A 22,737-nucleotide genomic window follows, 5' to 3' on the forward strand; every position below is an offset into this window, starting at 1 on the left:
TGACTTATCTTACTTAATGTAATGCCCTCAGGGTCCATCCATGTTGTCGAAAATAGCAGGCTTTTCTTCTTTCCCCTGGCTGAATAATATTCCATTGTACATATATGTGTGTGTGCGTATATATATATATATGTATATATATATATACACACACACACATATATATGTGTGTATACCATGTTTTCTTTATTCATTCATCTGTTGACTTATGTTGCTTTCATATTTTGACTATAGTGAATAATGCTGCAATAAACATGGGGGTGCAGATTCTTTTTTGATTTCCTGTTTTCATTTTTTTGGATATATGCCCAGAAGTGGAATTGCTGGATCATATGGTAGTTCTATTTTAAATTTTTGAGGAAATTTCATACTGTTTTCCATAGTGGTCAAAACAATTTACATTCCCACCAACAGTACAAAAGGCTTTTGGGTTTGTTTTTTGTTTTGTTTTGTTTTGTTTTGTTTTTACATCCTTGCCAACACTTTTTAATCTCTTCTCTTCTTCATAATAGCCGTTCTAACAGGTGTTAGGTGATATCTCATTATGGTTTTGATTTGCATTTCCCTGATAATTAGTGATGTCAAGCATCTTTTCATGTACCTGTTGACCATTTGCATGTTTTATCCGAAGAACTTCTTATTCAGTTCCTCTGCCCACTTTTCAGTTAGATTGGTTTTCTGTTATTGTATGAGCTGTATGAGTTTTGGGACTTTTAATTTGTCCCAAAGTTGCTAAAGCAAAAATCATGATAAAACATTCTGCTTTCCTTTATAACCCCCCAACGCAAAAAAAAAAAAAAAAAAACCCAAAAACAAACAAACAAAAAAACCAAAACCAAAAAATTCCGTAGGAAAAAAATGGTTTTGTACATGGGAGGAAACAATATAAATTCAAAACTTACAGATAAGGGTTAGCTCCATCACTCATCTCTTTAAAAAGTTTATACGAATATCTAGTGAACACCAACAGGATCATCTCCCTTGAAATGTTATCTATGCGGATTTCCAAGTAGACCACAGGGCTGTATACTCTCTTGGAATGTCCTCAGAAGGCTCTGTCACTGAGCAGGTAACAGAGTAAACACCCCAGAGTCTTTTCTTTCAACTGGAAGAGGGAAAGACAGGGATAGAAGAAACTTCTTCTTTCCTTGTGGCTTGTGGTCTCCTCCTCCTCCTCTGCCTCCTTGGAAGCCTCCTCACCCTCCAAAGCCTCCCCAGCCTCTGCCACCAGATCCACCTCGGCCACCTCTGCCACCACCTTGGCCTCCAAAGCCACCTTCACGCTTAGGCTTGGCCCAGTCCAGATTAACTTTGTTTCCATCAATTTCACCATCTTCCATGGTCTCCTTGGCAGCTTTGGCATCTTCCTCGCTGTTGAAGTCTACAAAACCAAGCCCCTTGGAGGATCCAGTCTCCCGTTTAGTGACTATATTTGCATGAATGGAGCCATCAAATGACTCCTTTAGTGTCTCTTCTGTAGTATCCTCAGACAGACCTTTGACAAACAGAGTTTTGGATGGCTGGCTTCTTGCATTAGGTGATCCCCTGGGTTCTTGCAACTCCAGCCTGATTGCTCTGCCCTCAATTTCCATTTTATTACATGAATTTAAAGCTTCTTTAGCATCTTCAAATGAAGCAAATTCTATAATTGCATAGCCTTTAGATTTGCCATTTTGGTTCTGGGGCACTTTGATAAACGTTGCCTTCTCAAATGCTTCCTGAAGAGTTTCTTCTGTTGCACTATAGGAGAGGTTGCTCAAAACCAGGGTTTTTGATTCACCACTCCAAGTGCTATTCTCTCCACCTCTATAGTCTTGACTTTGACCTTTCTCTCTGGTATAGTACAGGGAAATGGATCGCCCATCTATCTCTGTTCCCTGCTTTTCTTCCAAGTTTTTCTCTGAATCAGTTTCTGTCTTAAATTCAATATAAGCAATCCCTTTACTCTTCCCATCCTTGCTGACTAATCTGATCACTACAGCATCTTCAAACACTTCTTTTAATTCTTCCTGAGTAATTTTATAAGGCAGATTTTAGCCAAAAGTGTTCTCGCATCTCGATCTTTCTTATTGCCTTTTCCCTTTGGTTTTTCAAGTTTAATTTCATTGCCAAAGACTTTCAAACCAGTGAGTTCCAAGGCTTTTCCCAGGTCTTCAGCAGATTCAAAATCCACATAGCCAAACTTCCTAGACACACCAATTCTGACATCAACAACTGCAAGATCATTTTTAGCAAAAAGGTCACTGATACCCGTTTTCAATTCAGGAGAAGATGTACTGAAGTTCAGGTTTCCAACAAAGAGATTGAAAGATGTAGTTGGTTCTGTGGCTTCCACTTTCTGTTTCTTGGCTTCAGGAGCTGTTTTTGTTTGGTCATTTCCTTCTTTTGTTTTCCAGGTGCTTCTTTGACAGGTTCTTCCTCCTCTTCCTCCTCTTCTTCCTCCTCCTCGTCATCCTCGTCATCCTCCTCTTCATCTTCAGCAGTGCCCTTTGCCTTCGCAGGAGCAGCCTTTGCTGGAACTTTCTTTCCTTTGGCTGGTGCAGTCTCCATAGCTTCTTCTTCAGATTTATCTTCGTCATTCTCATCATCTTCATCATCGTCATCTTCATCTTCGTCATCCTCATCAACTGATGAGTCTTTATATATTTTGGAAATTAACTCTTTATACAATATATGGTTTGCAAATATGTTCTTCCATTCCATAGGTTGCCTTTTCACACTGCTGATTGTTTTGGGGGGTTTTTTTGCTGTGCAGAAACTTTTTAGTTTGATGTAGTCCCACTTGCTGCTTTTTGTATTTTGTTGCTTGTGCTTTTGGTGTCATACCCTCAAAAATATTACCAAGATTAATAGGCTTTCCCCATATGTTTTCTTCTGAAACTTTTATGGTTTCTGGTCTTATTTTTAAGGGTTTAAAATATTTTGAGTTAATTTTTGTGAGTGGTATAAGATAGGGATCCAGTTTCATTTTTCTGTATGTGGTTATCCAGTTTTCCCAACACCATTTATGAAGAGACTATCCTTTCCCCATTGAGTATTCTTAGCTCACTTATTAAATATCAACTGACCTTATATGCAGAGGGTTTTATGGATTCTCTATTCTGTCTCGTTGATCTATGTATCTGTTATTATGCCAGTACCATACTCTTTGCTCACTATAACTTTGTAGCACATTTAAAATCAGGAAGTGTGATGCCTTCAGCATCATTCTTCTTTCTCAAGATTGCTTTGGTTATTTGAGAGCTTTTGTGGCTTCACACAAATTTAAAGGTTTTTTTTCTATTTCTGTGAAAAATGCCATTGGAATTTTGATAGGGATTACATTGAATCTATAGATGGCTTTGTGTAGTATGAACATTTTATTAATATAAATTTTTCTGATCCATAAACAAGGGATATCTTTCCATTTGTATCTTATTCAGTTTCTTTCATCAAAGTATTGTAGTTTTCATTGTACAAATCTTTCACTTCTTTAGTTAAATTTATTCCTAAGTGTTTTATGGCTTTTGATACTATTGTGAATGGAATTGTTTTCTTTATTCCTTTTTCAGATATTTAGCTATTGATGTATAAAAACACAACTGATTTCTGTATGTTGATTTTATAACCTGCAGCTTTACTGAATTCATAGATTAGTTCCAACAGTTTTTTGGTTGAGTCTTCAGAATTTTCTGTATATAAGATCATTATCACCTGCGTAATGAACAGTGAGTTTAAATGTGTCATCCTTTTCGTTTTATTAACTTATATTGCAATGGAAAATAAAAGTAATTTGAGTAAAATTAATTAAGCAATTTCTTATATCAGCCAACAATTCCATTACTAGGGACTGATCTGGCATTTAAATATTAGGCTAAAGAATTGATGTCATTGTGAAAATGGATAGTCCACAGTAAATTTCAATATTGTGTTCTTAATGTCTTTAGTAGATCATGAAAGGAGTGTAAAAAAAGCAAAAATGCCTTTATCTTAATTTGTAGAAAATGGGAATCAATATAACTGACTTGATTTTGCATGAAGTTTCACCATCTAAATTTAAAATACTACTTTGATGGAAACTCTGAATCTTTATCTACATCTGGGGTCAATTCTAGGAAAAATAGCAGTTGGCTGATTCAATATTTCATGTCTACTCCTATCTTCTCTGAGCACCCCATCCATGCCTGATTGTTTTTCTAGGGAGGATACATATTACAAGGAATAGAGCACGCTTTTTACAATCTAGAAAGACCTTAAAAATCCCGACTTTTGAGGGGGCTGATATGTAACTAACCTTGGGAAAGTTACCCTGTGAAACTCCTTATCTGTAAAGTAGTGGCATGGATAACCTCTTAGGTTTGTTTTAATAAATAAATATTACAGAAATGTTATTGTGTGTGTGTCAGATATACAATAAATGTTAACATTTCTCTACCTTGGGTAATCTTAAATTACCTACTGAACTTTTCATATTTCATGTAGTTATTTTTCCTCCTATCCCAATACAGTTGGGATAGGCTTGATAGAGTCAGTATAGAAAAATAAAATTTTTTTTAATATATAAGCTTTTTTCTTCACTATATTTATTAAATAGTCATGGTGGGTAGAAAAGATAAATCTATTTTATTTATGTTGTAGGAAAACACATATCTAGAATTTCTGTAGATAACCTTTAAAAATACTAGACTTTGTGCAGAAATTTGCTTTTATTTTTCTTCTCCGTAGATCGTTCCTATAATTTCAAAACTAAAATTTTATTTGAGCTTAATCCAAAATGTATCAAAACAATGACCAGTTAAAAGATTTATAATTAGATAATCATGTCAATTATATTTATTTCTATATTGGTCACTTTTGAAATAAATATTTCAGTCTTTTCCACCACACCTTTAAAATCCTTCCTTTACTGATGGCGAATCCTATAAACAGGAGTTATGAAATGGATAATCAATGAATTCCAAGTCTACAGGAGCCAGAGAAATATAAGGAGAGGGGAAGGGAAAGAAAGGGAAGGAAAAAAGGGAGGGAAAGGAGGGAGAGAGGGGAAGAGAGAGGATGAGGAAGAGACAGAGTGAGAAAAGGGGTGGGGGGCAAATACAGAGTGTGAAGCCATGTCCAGTAGTAAGTACTTGCTATCAAGCTTTACACCATATATTTTATTTTATTCTTAATTAATTAATTTATTTAGTTAGTTTTGGCTGCGTTGGGTCTTCATTGCTGCGTGCGGGTTTTCTCTAGTTGCGGCGAGTGAGGGTTACTCTTCATTGCAGTGCACAGGCTTCTCATTGTGGTGGCTTCTCTTGTTGTGGAGCAGGGGCTCTAGGTGCGTGGGCTTCAGTAGTTGTGGCACGTGGGCTCAGCAGTTGTGGCTCGCAGGCTCTAGAGCACAGGCTCAGTAGTTGTGACGCATGGACTTCGTTGCTCCACGGCATGTGGGATCTTCCCAGACCAGGGCTCGAACCTGTGTCCCCTGCATTGGCAGGTGGATTCTTAACCACTGCGCCATCAGGGAAGTCCCCCATAATATATTTTAGAAAGCAATTTTTTGATCTGATATTTGATAAAGACTCTTTGAAATCTAAGGCAATTGCAGATAGAGAATAAAAGTTCTCTGTAGTTTTCCTTTAACATCCAGACTTTATAGCAGGTCTCTAGTCAAGGAGTGTCCTCTCACAGAGACCTCCAAATATCCCACTAAACCACAACAACCTCACTCTCTCTGCCCAACTCCTTACAGTACTTGTTTCTCTATGCAGCACAGAGCACTGCCTGAAACAACTATGTATGGATTTTGTTTTCTGTCTCCTGCTCTATAAATTCCTATGGGTACAGGGGTTTTGTCATTCCTTTTGCATTGCATTCCAATGCCTAGAGTAGTGCTTGATACATAATAGGGACTGGGTAAAAACTTAGTGAATAAATGAGTATAAGAAAGTGACTTTAGCACAGTCCGGGAAGAGGAAAAATAGGGTGAGACACAGAGCAGAGAATCATCCAAACTAAGAAGAGTAAAGAAGCAGCAAAGTTGCAGTCATTCCAGGAAACAAAACAAAACAAAACAAACACCTCAGCTTTATATTGAAATAGAAGTTTTACCAATTTCTAGAGGATGAATTATAAATTCATATCAGAACCCCACCATCAGGTTTTTAAAATGTGTTTTGCTATTTGTAATTATGCTTAAAACACTATGGTAATTAACATATAGTTATTCATCTATGAAGTGGATCAGCCATTTCTTTTTTCTTTTTTTTTCTTTTCCAGCTGTATTGAGATATAATTGACATACAGTATTGTGAGTTTAAGATGTACAACGTGTTGACTTGATACACATATATATTGCAAAATAATTACCACCATAGCATTAGTTAATATTTACATCACATCATATAACTACCGTTCCCTTTTGTGGTGAGAATATTAAATTATATTAATAATTGCTGTCTTAGCAACTTTCAAGAACATAATACAGTATTATTAATTATAATCACTATGCTGTACATTAGATCCCCAGAACTTATTCAGCTTATATCTGGAAGTTTGTATTCTGACCAACAATTACCCTTTTTCCCCACCTTCCATCCCCTGGTAACCACCATTCCAGTCTCATATCTATTAGTTCAGCTTTTTTAGGTTCCACATATAAGTGATACCATTCAATATTTGCCTTTCTCAGTCAGCCATTTCTAATGAATGTATTCTGTTGTATTTATAAAGAGTTGTATTAAGTCACTCATTCAGACATTGCTTTAAATGCATGTTTGAACTTGACCAAGACTTAACAACTGTAGCCATGCTGTTGGTGCCCAGAGCTGACAGATGTTTAAAACTGGTGCATTAGCAATACTTCCAATGGTGCAAACAAACACAGTGATAGTTTTGCCAGCTGACTGTGAATACCAACTTGGTGGGTCACAGAAAAGGAGTTGTTACTATACCTTTCCCTTCATAACCACAAGTTGTAACAGAAACTGATATCAGAACCTTCTTCCAGAAGACAAAACAAAGGAGAAGAGAAACAGATCGTTGATCTTTCTTAAGCTCTAACTATGTACCAGGCAGGGATTTAAATCCTCAAAATAACCATATGTAATTCTTATTAAGGTTGAGGAGATAGGCTTAGAAATTTTAAATGCTAATCCAGGTTCACATAGAGTGATGAATCTGGGATTTAAACCCAAATACCTTTGAAAGATCAGCTACAAAACTCACTCTTCACAATATACTTATCCAAAGTACATACACTTCATTTTAAATATTCCACAATTCATTCTGTAAGAGTAATCATTTCTATTGCATAATTCTTTTTCTCATCTCAAGTATATGGATGCCTTTGTTTCTTCAAAGGACAAATCTACTTCAAAAAAACACTGGGCAAATTTTTAAAATTCAAAAACTAAATTCAAAATATTATTCCTTGTCAATAAGTTCATTGTAGAATCTGGCACTAAAATCAGTTCTAGATCAACTTTTCATACAGTTGATACAGAGACCTAAATAAAATTATTTCATTGAATAAAAAGTAATACAGAAAAGGGAATTTAAAGAGTTATTTGCCTACATGAAGATTTTAAGTACATTATATATTTTCTAGTATAAGCACAATTTTAAACAACATCAAGTAATCTACAGCTTCCCAATTGCAAGTTATTTCCCAAAATGAGCTTGTATTTTCTCAAAATAACAATAGTATTGATTAATTATTGAATTGTTGTTTAAACTGAACGTCTTAACAAGACCAATATATCTTCATAAAATGCCATCTATTTCTCTGTATTTCCTTAAAATACATTTTTTTAAAAGGCTAGAAAACTTAGCAAGTAGAGAAAAGGTTCTTGAGACTTGGGTGGTTCCCAGTCCTTAGTGACATAGTTCAGTGAAAAGACCACTAAAACAGGAAATTTCTTTTTAAAAAAAGGAGGAGGGGAATATTGGCTCTGACAGCAAATACTGTCTTTGGTAAGCCATCTGATTAGTCTAAGTCTCAATTTCCCCCCTCACTATAATGGATCAAACAAACACCTGTGTTGCTTTCTTCATCTGGATGCCAGTATTCAACCTCTTCCCAATTCCTCCTTTTCCTACATAGAAAATTCTAACCAATAAAGTCTGACTGAAATGCCCCCTTTTGTTTCTGTAGCATTCGTTCAACCTCACCTCTACCCCGTGAACTAAATTAACTACTGTAGAACAATGGCACTTCATACATTCTACTCTCAACATGAGTAGAATAGAATAGAATAGAATAGAATAGAATAGAATAGAATAGAATAGAATAGAATTTTTTACATTTATTCCTTGATAGATATAAGCTCCTTGAAGAAAACTTAAAAAAAAAAAGTCCCACTATATTTTATATAATTTAATATACCTTCACAGTCTCTAAGTACAAAAGAAATACTAATATTAATTATAGACTGGTAGTAATAATAGTAATAGCCAGATGCTAAAAACAATAGTAAAATTACATCATATCACCATCCTTCTTTTTCCTTTTTCTTGGAGGTATTCATTCCCTTTCTAAATGTTAGTGGTTCTCAGTAGGTCAGTGGCTGTGCCTTACAGCCTCATAAATAGGAGGAATTTTTTAATACCCTTATCAGGTCTCTGAGCAGACCTGTTAAATTAGAATCTTTTTTTTTTGTTTTCTTTTTGGAAGTGGGTGGGGGAGCAGGCTCTGCTGTTTACAAAGCTTCCCAGGTCTTGGGAACACAGAGCCAGAACAGAAGACCATTGATGATATGGAAGTGCCAAATCATAGACCTGGTTTGAGAAAGGGTTAGAACAGACAGTTTACAGCAAAGGAATAGTTGCTTACGTGTGGTTTAACTTTTGGGTTAGTTAACTGGGCATAATGTTTATGAAAACAAAAAGGATAATTTCAAATTTTAAATGATTATACCATAATTTGTATACTTCTACCTATGTTTGGGGACAGAATAAGTCAATCAGTTCTCCCACCTTCTGACTTATGTGAGCTCGTCCAGTTAACATTCAGTTGAATTCTTCCAAAGAACACTTCAATGAGACATTTTCTCCTCTCACTAATTCCAATAAATGTTTTCTTAATACTGGCAGATTTTTACAATAAAAAAACAAAGCAAAAAGTGCAAAACAAACATTTTAAAATTATTTTATTTGTGGTTTCATATGGATCACGAGTCCTCCCTTCCTTTGTCCTCTCTGCCTTTAGAAATGTGGATACAATTTGTTTCCAATAACAGAATAAAACAAAACAAAATAAAGCAAAAAATCAAACCAAAACAAACATGTTTTCCCGAATTGTGTCACCCAATCCCTCAACCATGGTATCGTGTTGATTAAATCCATGGAGCACAGACAACCCTGGTTTCATTTTTGAAGCATTGGGCATCATCAGGAGCAACATTTCTCTTAAGGAAATGGGATGGGGCAGGAACCTCAGGCATAGTCACTAGTTTCCCTGAGATCTATGACCTGCTAGCTCAGAATTGACTGTGTTCTTTCCTTTGGGTCTAATACTATCCCTGATAGGCTTTTATTATCACATTGACAATATTTTCATTTTTTTTTCACACTTGTTTAAAGACGTGTCTCCCTCTATTATGGTATTAACTTTCTGAGGAAAAGAACACATAACAAGCACCTGGCACACAGCCTAGCACGTGGGATCCCATACCAGTTGCACTCCAGAGTACATAAATAAAGGAAGAAAACTCAGATGTTTTTTCTTCATTGTTCTTTCCAGGAATCACTTCTCTTGGACTCATTTAACACATTTTCAAGCTTGTAATTAAGGTCAACTGGCTAAATGCAATTCTGCTTAATTATACATTTTCCTCCTTTTTGACTTTATTTTCTTAATATAAGATTCCACAACTTGGATGAGAATTTGATTCCTTTTCATAGTGTAAAGGTTTTATAGTCTATTCAGTATCCCATTCTTAATCTAATTATTTTTGTATTATTTCAAGGAAAATAAATATAGGCATCCAAGCCAGAAAAATACAAAATATTAGTTGGAAAAAAAAAAGCTGCTTCTTATTTACTTCTTATTACATAAAAAATTGAAACAGATAGATGAGTGACTGAGGAGTTTTGAGTAAAAATGTTTATAAACCAGTATTTTTTTAATGCAGAAATTGTGTTTTTCTAATTTCTGAAGAAAATGATAAGCATTCTCAGATATATAAGAATTAAAGAAATATTCTACCAGTGGGCCCAAGTTGAAGATGTTTCTTAAATATATACTGAACACTAAAACTGCTTAATTATGAAATTAAAACTAAATTGTTTCTGTGAATATAATTATAAAATTATTCAAATGTTTTTGAAAAATTGTAAGAGAAGACATAAATTGCAAAACCCAATAATTAAAAACTTCATTTTGGATGTGGGATTATACTAACAAGAGCAGGAAAAACAAATGAGAAATGCAAGTGATAACATTCTCAAGTGATAAATGAAATAAGAATCAGCTAATAATTGAAAGATTAGTACAATACTTTTTTCAAACACTTAAGGGTAACAAAGAATAGAAACAGGACAATTTCTTTTACATTACTATTGGAAAACTTCAAAAGAGAAAGAAAAAACTTAGCTTATAACATAAAAGAGACAAAACACAGGGAACAAAAAAGGAGTATAAAAATTATGAATAAATTGATTTCAGTAAAAATTGATATATCTGTTACCACAATATATACAAATGTTTTAATTCCTCTATCAAAAGACGAGGACTCTTAGATTGAGCTCCCCAACAAAAAAAATTCTCTAACCATGTGTTTTGTAAAACAGACAATCTAAAATAAGTTTTTTGGAATGTTTCAAAGTAAAATATTCTGAAAATATATTTGAAGAAAATACAAAATAAAGTAGGAATCTCAGAAGGAGTAGCTGGTCAAGTAGGATTCAGGTGAAATAAGCAAGGATAAGTTTTTTTTATTTTTTATATTATTTTATATAAAATCTATAACTATGTCTACAACAGTGATCAAATTTTATGGATAATGTAGCATTAAAATTGAACAACAAAAATTTTTAAATATTTAGAAATACAAGAAATACAGTGGAAACGATGTAGCAGTACACAGAACAAGTAGGTAAAAATAAATTAGAATATAAAAGACTAATTATATGGAAATTAAATTTTTTTTAGCATTATTCATTTTAATTAATTTATTTATTTATTTATTTTTGGCTGTATTGGGTCTTCGTTTCTGTGCGAGGGCTTTCTCTAGTTGTGGCAAGCGGGGGCCACTCTTCATTGCGGTGCACGGGCCTCTCACTATCGTGGCCTCTCGTTGCGGAGCACAGGCTCCGGACGCGCAGGCTCAGTAGTTGTGGCTCACGGGCCTAGCTGCTCCGCGGCATGTGGGATCTTCCCAGACCAGGGCTCGAACCCGTGTCCCCTGCATTAGCAGGCAGATTCTCAACCACTGTGCCACCAGGGAAGCCCTGGAAATTAAATTTTCAAAAATAAGAAAATCTTACATAAAGAGTTTCTGGAGGAAATAGGAAATTATGCTGCAATTATAGGATATTTAGAAAATAATTTTTAAAAAACAATTTATATAAGAAGCAGAATATATGGTCAAAGATTTTCCCAAAAGCAAATTCATAGCCTTAAGTGTTTTTGTTATTAAAAATGCTAGGAGCTAGATAATATATCTAGGAGATAAGTATATATATATATACACATATATAACATATAAAACAGAAAATATAAGAAAAGAAGTAATGAATAGAAGGAATTTCGAAATCATGTTCCAAATAAGTATATCTTGGTTAATATAGAAGTAAAGTACTATCAGGTTTTAGAGTGTTGTATATACAAGGCAATTCTCTTATTTTTTAATATATTGTATTAGAGCTGGAAGAAGCTTCAAAATCATTCCAATAATGTTTTATCATCAGTTGTCCCTAAGTAAAAAAAACTATGTCATAAAACTTAATAAAGACAGCAAATGGAATTATGCACTTTAAAATATTGAATATAACCTTTGAGATAATTGAAAATACTACTGTACTTCCATTTCCAATCATAAACACAATTGACTTTTTCAGTGCTTACTCTCAGGTTACCAAACCTTGCTATGTAACATGCTGAATAGAATCTGCCACACACTGAATTGCTTATTCAACCATGAGTAGATCTGGACTCTGGGGGTTTTGTATCCAGTATTTTACCACTACGGAGCCAAAACAGCAATAATAAACTGAGTTTTCACCTAATGTGGCAAAAATATAGGACTATATCAAATCTAGAACTGACTTGGGATGACCAGAAAAAAAAATCTGATCATTCAGAAAACATGCTTTGACATACACTGTAGCACAGGTTTCAAGATTTGTCCTGTAATTCCACAATGAATTCCCTAGCTTTTTAAGTACATTTTGTTGTGAAACTGCTGGATCATATGGCAGTTTTATTTTTAAGTTTTTGGGGAATCTTCATCTTGTTTTCCGTAGAGGCTGCACAAATTTACAATCCAACCAACAGCGCATGAGTGTTCCCTCTTCTTCACATTCCTGCCAACACTTGTCTTTTCTTGTTTTTTTTGATGATAGCTATTCTGACTTGGTATGAGGTGATACAGCAGTGTGGTTTTCCTTTGCATTTCCCTGATTAGTGATGTTGAGCATCTTTTCCTATGCCTGTTGGCCATCTATATGTCTTCTCTGGAAAAATGTCTTTTCATGTTCTCAGCCCATTTTTTAATCAGTTTGTTTGATTTTTTGATGTTGCATTGTATGAGTTCACCTGAAGAAAACAAAAACAAAAATTTGAAAAGATATATGCACTCTGATGTTCACTGCAGCATTATATACAGTGGCCAGGAGATAGAAACAACTTGAGTGACCATCAGTAGATGAATGGATAAAGAAGAAATGTTATTGCTTGGAAATATAATGGAATAATACTCAGCCATAAAAAATAAAATCTTGCCATTTAAGACAAATGGATGGATCTAGAGGATATTATGCTAAGTGAAATAAATCAGAAAGACAAATGCCATATGATCTCACTTATATGTGGAATTTAGAAAACAAAACAAACCAACAAACAAAACAACACAAAAACAGACTCATAGAAACAGAAAACAAATGGGTGCTTGCCAGAGGAGAGTGAGGTGGGGAGATGGGTGAAATAAGTGGAGGGGATTAAGAAGTACAAACCTCCAGTTCTAAAATAAATAACCCACTGGGATGTAACATAGAGCATAAGGAATATGGTCGATAACAATGTAATAACTTTGTATAGAGACAGATGGTTACTAGAGTTATCGTGGTGATCATTTCATAATGTAAGTGTCAAATCACTGTACAATACAATTAAAACTAATATAATATTGTATGTCAATTATATTCCAATATAAATAAATAAATAAATAAATAAATGTGTTATGTTCTAACCCTCTTTAAAACATCTGATTTTGAGTTTTAATTTCTAAATTTTAACTTCATTAATGAAGAAATACTAAACAACTGAATGCAGATATCCGGGGATTCTTATACATTCCATGTTTTCCATCCATGAGGCTTTTTGGTTTCCCCAGGTTCCATAAGTCATATATAATATGTGAAGGAAGTATGCAGATGCCAAACCTCTGTCTGCAGAGACAACTTTTTCAGGAGATGGAAACAGAGACAGAGTGTGCTAAAAGGTTTCCAGGCCTGGAAGTCCAAGGAGTTGGGTTGAAATTCGACCTCTGTAGAATTGAAACCACGGGGTAATATTTAAAAGAAAAATGTGGGCTTTAAATAACATTTCACATGCTGACTATAGAACATGGAAACAACTTCTGGGTGTCCAGGATATCTGAAGTCTTTAACAAACGGTAATTCACAAATCAAGTCAGACATGGGACCAAGAATAAAAATACGACACTGCATTGTTATGGAAGGGGGTGAAGTTTTCTTAAGTCTTTAATCTCTTGGAATAGGTTTATTTTTTTAAGTTTTATAAACATACACACCATAAGCACAAAATATTACTCAGGTTTTTTTTCCTCCAAAGTGAGGTCTTTTTATGTTTCAAGGACATAAATAAGAGATTTCTTTAAAAAAACTTTTAAAACTCATGTTCTGAATAAGTGCATTTTGCTTCATATAGAAGTAAAGAGCTATCAGGTTTTAGAGTGTGGTGTATACAAGGCAACTCTCTTATATTCAGCCTTATTTTAACTCACCTCCCTCATTATTCTGTCCCACTTGTAAAGACCAAATTTCACAGCTCCAGTAAATTTAGTTATGCTGCCAAAAGCACAACTCCTCTACTCTTCTATTAAACTCTATTTGTATGTAAAGATATAGAAAATTAGAGCTGAAAGCAACCATAAAATCATCCATATAAATGTTTTATCATCCTTTGCCCTAAGTGCTACCAGCACAGATGAATAATAGAGCAGGAAAAAAATCAAAAGAGTTGATTAAAAAGTTGATCAAAAATAACATTGATTTTCTTTTTGCTTTGCTCACTGGTGCTGCACATTTGTTGGAAAGTTGAACCTCTTTCTTGCTTGAGTCTCTGGCTCAGTGGGGAAGGTGAATGCAAAGTCTCAGAACTAGAATGCCTCCACATTCTTACTTGGCCTCTTGATTCACTGGTCATTGCCCTAAAGCAACCAATCTCAATATTGTATGGGGCTCACCCGTTAGAGAATCTGCTGCAGACAGCCTTACTGCCATCTGCGGGTGAGATGCAGCAGCTTCACCCTGGGTTCTTGACGTCCCACCAAACCTCCTCAGTTACCTGGTTTTTCTCTGTTTTAATTACAACCCCCTAGCCCTGGGACTCTGATTAATCCAAAGGAAATGATCGTGGAATGTTATGCACTGAATGCTTGTGTCCCCCCAAAATGCATATGTTGAAGCCCTAACCCCCCAACGTGATGACACATGGAAATCTGGCCTTTGGGAGGTAATTAGTTTAAATGAGGTTACGATGGTGGGGCCCCAATGATGGGATTGGTGCCCTTACAAGAAGAGGAAGAGAGACCAGATCTCTCTCTCTCTCTATCTCTGTCTCTACCTATCTCTCTACCAAAAGAGACACTGCAGGAAGGGGCCATTTGTAAATCAGAAAGAGAGCTCTCACCAGGAATGAAATCTGCCAGCACCTTGATCTTGGACTTCCCAGCCTCCATGACTGTAAGAAATATATGTCTCATTGTTTAAGCCACTCGGTATGTTACATTTTGTTCTAGCAGCCTGAACTAAGACAGAACAGGCCTAGTGCCAGACGAGAGCACTTTCCCTCATCCAGCTTGGACACCCTAAATGTCTCTTTCAGTCAATGCCTTGAATACTCAGGGATGACCCTCATTCTCCCGAGGACTATTAGCTGGGGGCTGGCTGTCATCATCCACATGCCCAGCCCATTACTCTTCCTAACCAAACCCCTCTAATCAGGAATGATAGACATGAGCGTTTATATGATACACAAACCGAGAAGATGAAAATAAGTCATAAGTTGCTACTTCTGTTAGTATGGGGTATAACAGAATCATGGAGCTATAAAGCTGAGCTGTAGCTTGGAGATCACCTTTGCTGCAACACCTTTATTCCATAACAGAAGAAAATAAATCTCAAAAAGGCTGATAGCTTGCCCTAAATTCACGTCGTCAGGGTAGAAATAGGCACAGGAATAATACTCTGTCAATCTGTTTTGTTCAGTTCATTTTATGTTTTAAACAACAATTTTTATTGTAGAAAACGTCAATAAAAAGTATTAGTTCAATTTTTTCAATTGCACACACATGCATACACCCTGGTCTGTTTTCTAAGGGTTTGGAAACATTGATGTCACCTTGCGTGCTTAATATTTTGCCACATGCTGCGATTACAGCATGACAAATCAAAGCCATAATAGTAACCATAGCTTCTTGCTCTTCCAGTTTAAGTTGTCATCTCCTAAACCAAAAGTCTTCCATACCAATTGAAGCAAAAATCAGGCAGACATGTTTATTATGCGTTTGGGGATGGAGAGACAAACAAGGCAAGTCATGCCTTAAGCAAAACACAGCCCATGTGGAGAGACTGACAGCTGCACAAAGTCTGTCAGAAGGAAATATATGGGGATCATCTCTAAGGTGCTATAATCAGAAACCAAAGTCTCACAATGGAACGAAAGATGTAGGATAATTTCTTTGGGGAAGAATCAAGGAAGATTTCATGCCAGAGGTTTCAAATGGTCATTAGAAATTAGGGGAAAAAAAGCAGAAGAAGGCATAAGAAAATGAAAGAAATGCTCTGAGAAAGAAGTGCCTAGAGGTGGTCAGTGAGAGAACTTTTCCAGTGAGCACTGACCAGGTCAACGTTGCAGAGGGTAATGGAGAATGCGTGAGGTGGTAGTCAGGTCAAGAGTTGGGAAGGCAGGTCAGAGCCAGCCAGATCATGGAGGGCTTATAACTGCATGCTAAGAAGTTCATTTTAATTTAGTAAACAGGAGAGCCAAGAAAAATGATTCTTAGCAGAGAAACGATCAGGTCTCCATTCATTACAAAATGACAACAACAAAAGCAAACAAATAATAATAACAATAAGTGATTTGCTGATAGTCTCCCTGCTCTTTGTTTAGACATTCATAATCTGAGAAATCCTGTTTATCACCAGTTATTGGGGAAACCTTATCACCACAGTATCCTCTCATTGTGATCTGTTTAATCTTTTCAGAATCTGCTGATGTCTTCACTTGTTGGCTGCCAAGATTCTGGCTCGGGCTTCAGTCCTCACTTAACAGCTCCTTGGCCGCCCTTCTCCATTCATCCATCACATGCTTTAAGTCCATCCAAAGTTCTGCAGTACATCTCACTTTTTCCATTTCTTGTAGCGCTCATGTTACAATGGCCTCTTGTACACCTGAAAATTAGATTCAAGTAATTTGTGGTTCTGATGTTTCAAACACTTTATGCCTTTGTGCTTACAGAGTGCCCTTCAAGGCCCTGATTGTGCCCTTCTTGTTGAGACTGGATTTAAGGAGTTTTCACCATTAAGGTTCAGCCTTATCAAGAAGAACAAGGATCATCTTGGACTTATCTGTGAAGTTGAGTTAAAGAATGTCAGAGTGTTGATTAATCTGCTATATTACTCCTAAAATTGACCTCTATATTACCTGCCTCCTGTCCCTATAAACACTTTTCATAAATTTTAAGCCCCTTTTCTAATTATTTAGTGTTCTAGTGGTAGCTTCTGAAAATAGCAAAATGCTTTAATTTCCTGAAAAGATAACATTTAAGTGAAATGTGCAAGTCTCTGTTTTGATAGAGAAATTCTTATTTCCATAGATAAATTCCTTTTGAAATTCACCTGTTACTTCTCTTTCTCTCTCTCTCTCTCTCTCTCTCTCTCTCTCTCTTGCTGTCTCTCTCTGCCCACTTACTTCCCTTCTTATTTTTCATCTCTAAGCATTTATCCCAAATGGCTTCCTCAGCAATTCTACATTCAACAGTTTCAAAGATCAGAGGACTTCCTTAGAGAAATATGCCCATTTTAAAGATGAAAATACTGAGATACAGGTAAAATGTCTTTTAGGTTTGTTTGTGAAGAAACAAACCTACTATAGAAACTCAAACCTGCTATAGAAACTCAAAGCTCTCAATCCTTAGTCTACTGAGAAAGTTATAGCCCTGACTTATAAATCAGTTTGAAAGAGATCATGATTCTTTCTCTTGTCTTGGAAATAATCTTGGTTTCTGGCTCAGAAATCAATTACATCATATCAATTAACTCAAGGACAGAAAAACTTGTCTAAAACTTGGCTGGTCCAGCACTTAGAAAAAACCCAGCTTTGGCTCAAAGAACCTCTTCTGCAAATGAACTAGCCTCAGTAGCCACTGCAGAATCCTATCATTTGCTTAAATATTCTTGTACTAAATTCTACAGTTAGTAAGTGCTACTTAGGCATGACATAAGTTAGTTTTTGGTACTGAGAGAAATATTTTCATTCAGTTTAGAAAATAATTTCAGTTTGTATATAGAATGCTATTACATACAAATTGATCATTTTTTCACTGTAATTTATTTTCATTTTTATGCAGCTTTTTAAATACTTTTTTATTATAAATTTTGCTGTAATTTCTGAACATTATAAAAATAACTTTCAAGAACATTGTTACATCTGCATTAAAATTATCTGTCATTCATTTTTTATGGAAATTGTCTGAATTTTTGGCATTACCTTTACTGATAAATAATTGTGTAGATTATCATGCACAAGAATAATAAAAAAGATTTATTATTTATGAAGTAAATTGGAGATAACTTGATTTATGGAAAGAGGTCTGGCTTTGGAACAAGGCAGACTGAAGCTTGGCCATATGCTATATCTCGGGTTTAGACAAATTACTTCACATCTCTTTACATGAAATATGGGCTACTGATTACAATAATGTTGTAAAAATATAATATTATGAATGTAGTAGAAATTTCCCAGCTCAGGTATGGCTTACATTATGTGTTCAAAAATATTAATTCTCTTTCTTCTTTCCCAGAATATAAGAATATTGCACCATTGTAGTGGTGCTTTTCATTTGAACCTTATGATTTCACTAGAAGTGACCATTTTTAGTTTCAATAGTTTAATAAAGTGTTTGCCAAATTAATGAGGGAAGAATGAGTCCATTTACTTCTTTCTAATTGCAAAAGCATTTTTCCAATAGATATCTAACAAAAAGAAATGTTGTAAATTATACTATATTTTCCTTGGCCAACTAGTACAACATTTTATGGGGATGTAATCCTGCAAATTTTACTTAACTTAAAACAAAAACTCCAGGTTGTTTTTCTTATTAAGCCAGAAGAAGCTGTTGACCGATTACATGTCTAGCATTTACTTAAATGAACGTTAATGAGCTCATCTTTTTCTGAAGTATCTTATGTCATGTTTCAGATCCATCTCAAAGACTCACTAAAAATGAAGATTTAATGTTAAACCTAAGCTAAACATCAAGGTAACTTAGTAAAGAAAGACAAATTTTAAAGGAGGTTAAAAGGGGAAAACAGAAGAGGAAAAAATGTAGACTGAGGAGCTCAAGAGAAAAGTGAAATGAGTCAGAAGAAAATTAGTTAAATATTGAACGTTTAGTTGTCTCACAAAATTAGAGATAGAGGTAATCCAAGCTCTGACTATGTTAATGTAAATGTACCTATGACTGTAATCCAGGTATGTCATTTCAAGAACCCAACATAAACCTTTTTTTAAAAAAATGTGAACCAGAAAGGTCTGTGTTTTTTTGTTTTTTGTTTTTTGTTTTTTTGATTTGTTCATATTCAGACACATCCTGAGATAAATTATAAACATCAAAGACTTTCTTTACCTAAAAATCACTCAAAGCAATAGAAGATTCAGTGGAGACAGGAAGGTCTAACATATCGGAGAAGGTATTATACATGTTCTTTAAAAAAAATGCATACCTGTAATTTGTGATCAGATTTAAATTTTAGATCTAAATTCCAAGTCAATTACTTATTATCTCAACACATTTTATCCCAGATCTATAAAAAATTTTACTTCCTCACTAGACTGCCAACTCTTTGAGACAGAGGCCATTATATTTATTTTGCTTTTCCTGGAGAACTGAATACAGTACTTAGCATAAGCTAGTTAGCCCATTTATCGTTAATTAAGGAACCACAATTAACATGATGTGTCCACAATGACTGCAGTGTCATTCTCTTCTTGAGGGCCTTAAAACCCTGCAGCAGTTAGGACCAGCACACTCAGAAATCATGACATGAGTATACCAGGCAGAAAAATATTTTAAAAATACTTACCTCAGTTGCTTCATTTGCCTTATAGGAAATCATAAACACAAATATAGAAAATAGTAAATCTTAGAGGGAATGGAATAATCTGGCATACACATTTTACTACTGAGGCCCATCACCCGCTTTCTTTTATTCCACTTACCTTTAACTTTTCTCTTCCTTTATTCTACGTTTTGTTGCTATACTTTGTGCTTCCATACTTTTTACTTCATTATCCTTTCCTGAATAAAGACTGGAAAAAGTTGGGGGAAAATAAAGAAAATAGACATATTTTAATGCTACATTAGCTATTATTTGTAAAAGCATATATGTAAGTTTTGCTATAAATGCATTGAAGTTTTTGTAGGTACTTTTATAATATAATTATTCACTGGAATGAATATGTACTGAGTCTTGACTATGTGCATATCAGACTCCCATATGTAAAGCAGAGTATTATGAGCACTTATATTGGAGTAACGATTGAAGATGGGAAGGCAGAATCCACTAGAGGAGCCATTAAAAAAAAAGCCCTTGAATCTATTTCTTTAACAAACTTACAAAAGGTTAGTGTTTTGCCATGACTTTGGCTGTATAACAAAGTAAAAAATGGTTTATCTCTCTGTTTACCAATGTTTGGTCTTGAACTTAAAAAAATATTCCTATTTATAAATTTACTCTCAAATTTATTACTTGGTTGTTTAGATAATCTTGAAAATGTTGGATGTACTAGAGAAAAAGGTGAAATCAGATGCATGTTGGACTAAGCAACTTAAAATGTTTTCCAAACATTTTTGGGTCTATAAAATCTAAATTTATTTTCTCAGAAAACATCAAATGCTTGGTTATACTGAAAAAACATGAAGTCATTTTCCAATCTCTTTCATTTAATTCCTACTGCTTTTTAAGAACTACTTACTATACTGAGAGACTGAGTTTCTTTACTGAAACTAATGTTTTCTTTAACACAGTAAGAAGAAACTTGAAAACATAGTAGGTATAGATGGCTCTTAATGTTAAGTTTTACTTGGTTTGACATTTATGACATTGTTTTTAGTAAGTCAGTAGAAATCTGTTTAATTTCCTTGAAGATCTCTTGGATAAGCAAAAGTAATTCTAGGTAAAAGTGTCATTCAAATGAACGCGTCTCAAAAATGTAATGAAGAAAACGGTACCATTATGGAACTGCAAAAATACCATCTTCTCACTTGATAGGTCAGTTTTATCTATGATCAAAAGGAATCAATTTAGAGAAAAAAAAAGTCTTTTATACACATAAATACCTTACACTCAGAAAATTCAGGTACAGATAGTAATACTAAAACTGGTTTTATGGTAATTATAAATTTTCTTTACATTTCTATGAATGAATTATATAGTCATCACTACTTCATTCTTTCAGAAAATATTTATTGAGAAAATTCTATGTGTCAAGCATCATTCTGAGTTCTAGAACCATAGTGTTGACGAGCAAGACAGGGTTTCTATGCTTGTGGATTTGACATTACAGTGGGAGACAGCAGGTCATAAATACAGTAATTTCAGAAGAAAATAAACGGTTGATGGAGTACATGACGATGGGAGGAAGTGCATTTATATAAGGCAGTCAGAAGAACTCTTCTGTAATGAAGAGGTGATGGCTGAGCTGAGACTTGAAGGAGTCAGTCATGGAAGGATTTGGAAGCAGAATTCCCGGAGGAAGGAACAGGTATGAAAGGCATTTAGCAGGAATGATCTCGGGGTACTCCCCTGGTAGATTAAATGTGGCAAATTCTTAGACGCTTTTTTTCCCATTGCAAGGTGGCATCTTTTCTCCCTCTCCTTGAATTTAGGCAGGCTTCCAACTGCTTTGACCCAAAGAGTGTTAGAAGTGAGGCTGTACTTATTTCAGGCCAGTCTCTCAGAGAACTGGAATCTTCCACCTGGTTTCTCAGAGCCCTTAGCAGATAGGTAGCTCTAGCAACCCTCCTGGAGAGACCCCAGGAAGAGGACATGACTAAAAGCAAGGGCAGATGGAGAGGGGTCCTGTTGAGTGCAGCCTTCCTGGCTACTCATTCATGGCTCCAGACACATGACAGAAGCTATTTTTGACCTCTCCAGGCCGGCGGCCGTTTGAATGCACCGTGAAGAATAGAAGCATCACCCAGCCAAGCTCTATTGGAATTCCTGACTCACAAACATGTGAGAAATGATAAGATGGTTGTTGTTTTAAGCCACTAAATTTTGGAGAAGTTTGTTATACAGTGAAGAGTAACTGGAACAGTATATGGTAGGTGCATGATGCATCAAGGAGCTCGTGATCTGGAAGGGGACCAGACATTTTATTCCGGGTTCCCTTGAATGACAAGATTGGAGAGGGAGTGTGATTCTTACCTAACATACAGCTTTAAAACTACATCTCTGCTACTTTTCAGAAAACAGATTTTAGAGAGGTAAGAGTATAAGTAGGAAGAACAGTTTTTTTTTAAAAAGTATTATAGTCATGTGATTATTCCATTTAATTCTCCCAACACCTGAGATAGCAACTTGTATTATCTTTATTTTACAATCAGACTGAGGAACATAAAGGTTAAATAATTTGCCCAGTTTTGCACAGATAATAAAAGATGGAAGTATAATTGAAAGTCAGGCCGATTCTAAACCATTTGGTGTAATTGAGTCACTAAACCAGGGGTTCTCAGAGAGTGGTCCCTAGACCAGCAGCACAAGCCATCACCAGGAAATTTGTTATAAATGCAAATTCTTAGACCCTACTCCAGACCTACCAAATCAGAAACTCTGAGAGTGAGACCCAGCACTCTGTGTTTTGATCGATGTTCAGGTGATTCTGAAGCAAGGTCAAAACCGTCTCTGAGACACAGAAAAGATAGAGGACTCAGAATTGAGCTGAAAGGGTACTTCTGCATTTGAGGTCTGACTGAGAACAAGGAACCAGCATAGGCAAATGAAAAGGAGCAGTCAGTGGAGTAGAAAGGAACCGGGAGACTCTGATGTCAGTCAAGACAAGAAAACGTTTCAAGAAGGAGAGGT

The 22,737-nt window shown here is 35.2% G+C and overlaps 1 protein-coding gene across 1 annotated transcript in view; it reads right to left on the minus strand.

Moving 5' to 3' along the window:
* Positions 1–1,058: 1,058 nt before the first annotated feature.
* The window catches only part of LOC132376121 (nucleolin-like), an 89,263-nt gene continuing 67,584 nt past the window's right edge, over positions 1,059–22,737 (minus strand). Inside the window, 3 exon segments of the mRNA XM_059941645.1 lie at positions 1,059–2,035; positions 2,038–2,361; positions 2,364–2,636. Of these exon segments, the coding sequence (XP_059797628.1) occupies positions 1,059–2,035; positions 2,038–2,361; positions 2,364–2,636 (1,574 nt within the window).

Source organism: Balaenoptera ricei, chromosome 12, assembly GCF_028023285.1.
Source record: "Balaenoptera ricei isolate mBalRic1 chromosome 12, mBalRic1.hap2, whole genome shotgun sequence".
Lineage (NCBI taxonomy): Eukaryota > Metazoa > Chordata > Mammalia > Artiodactyla > Balaenopteridae > Balaenoptera > Balaenoptera ricei.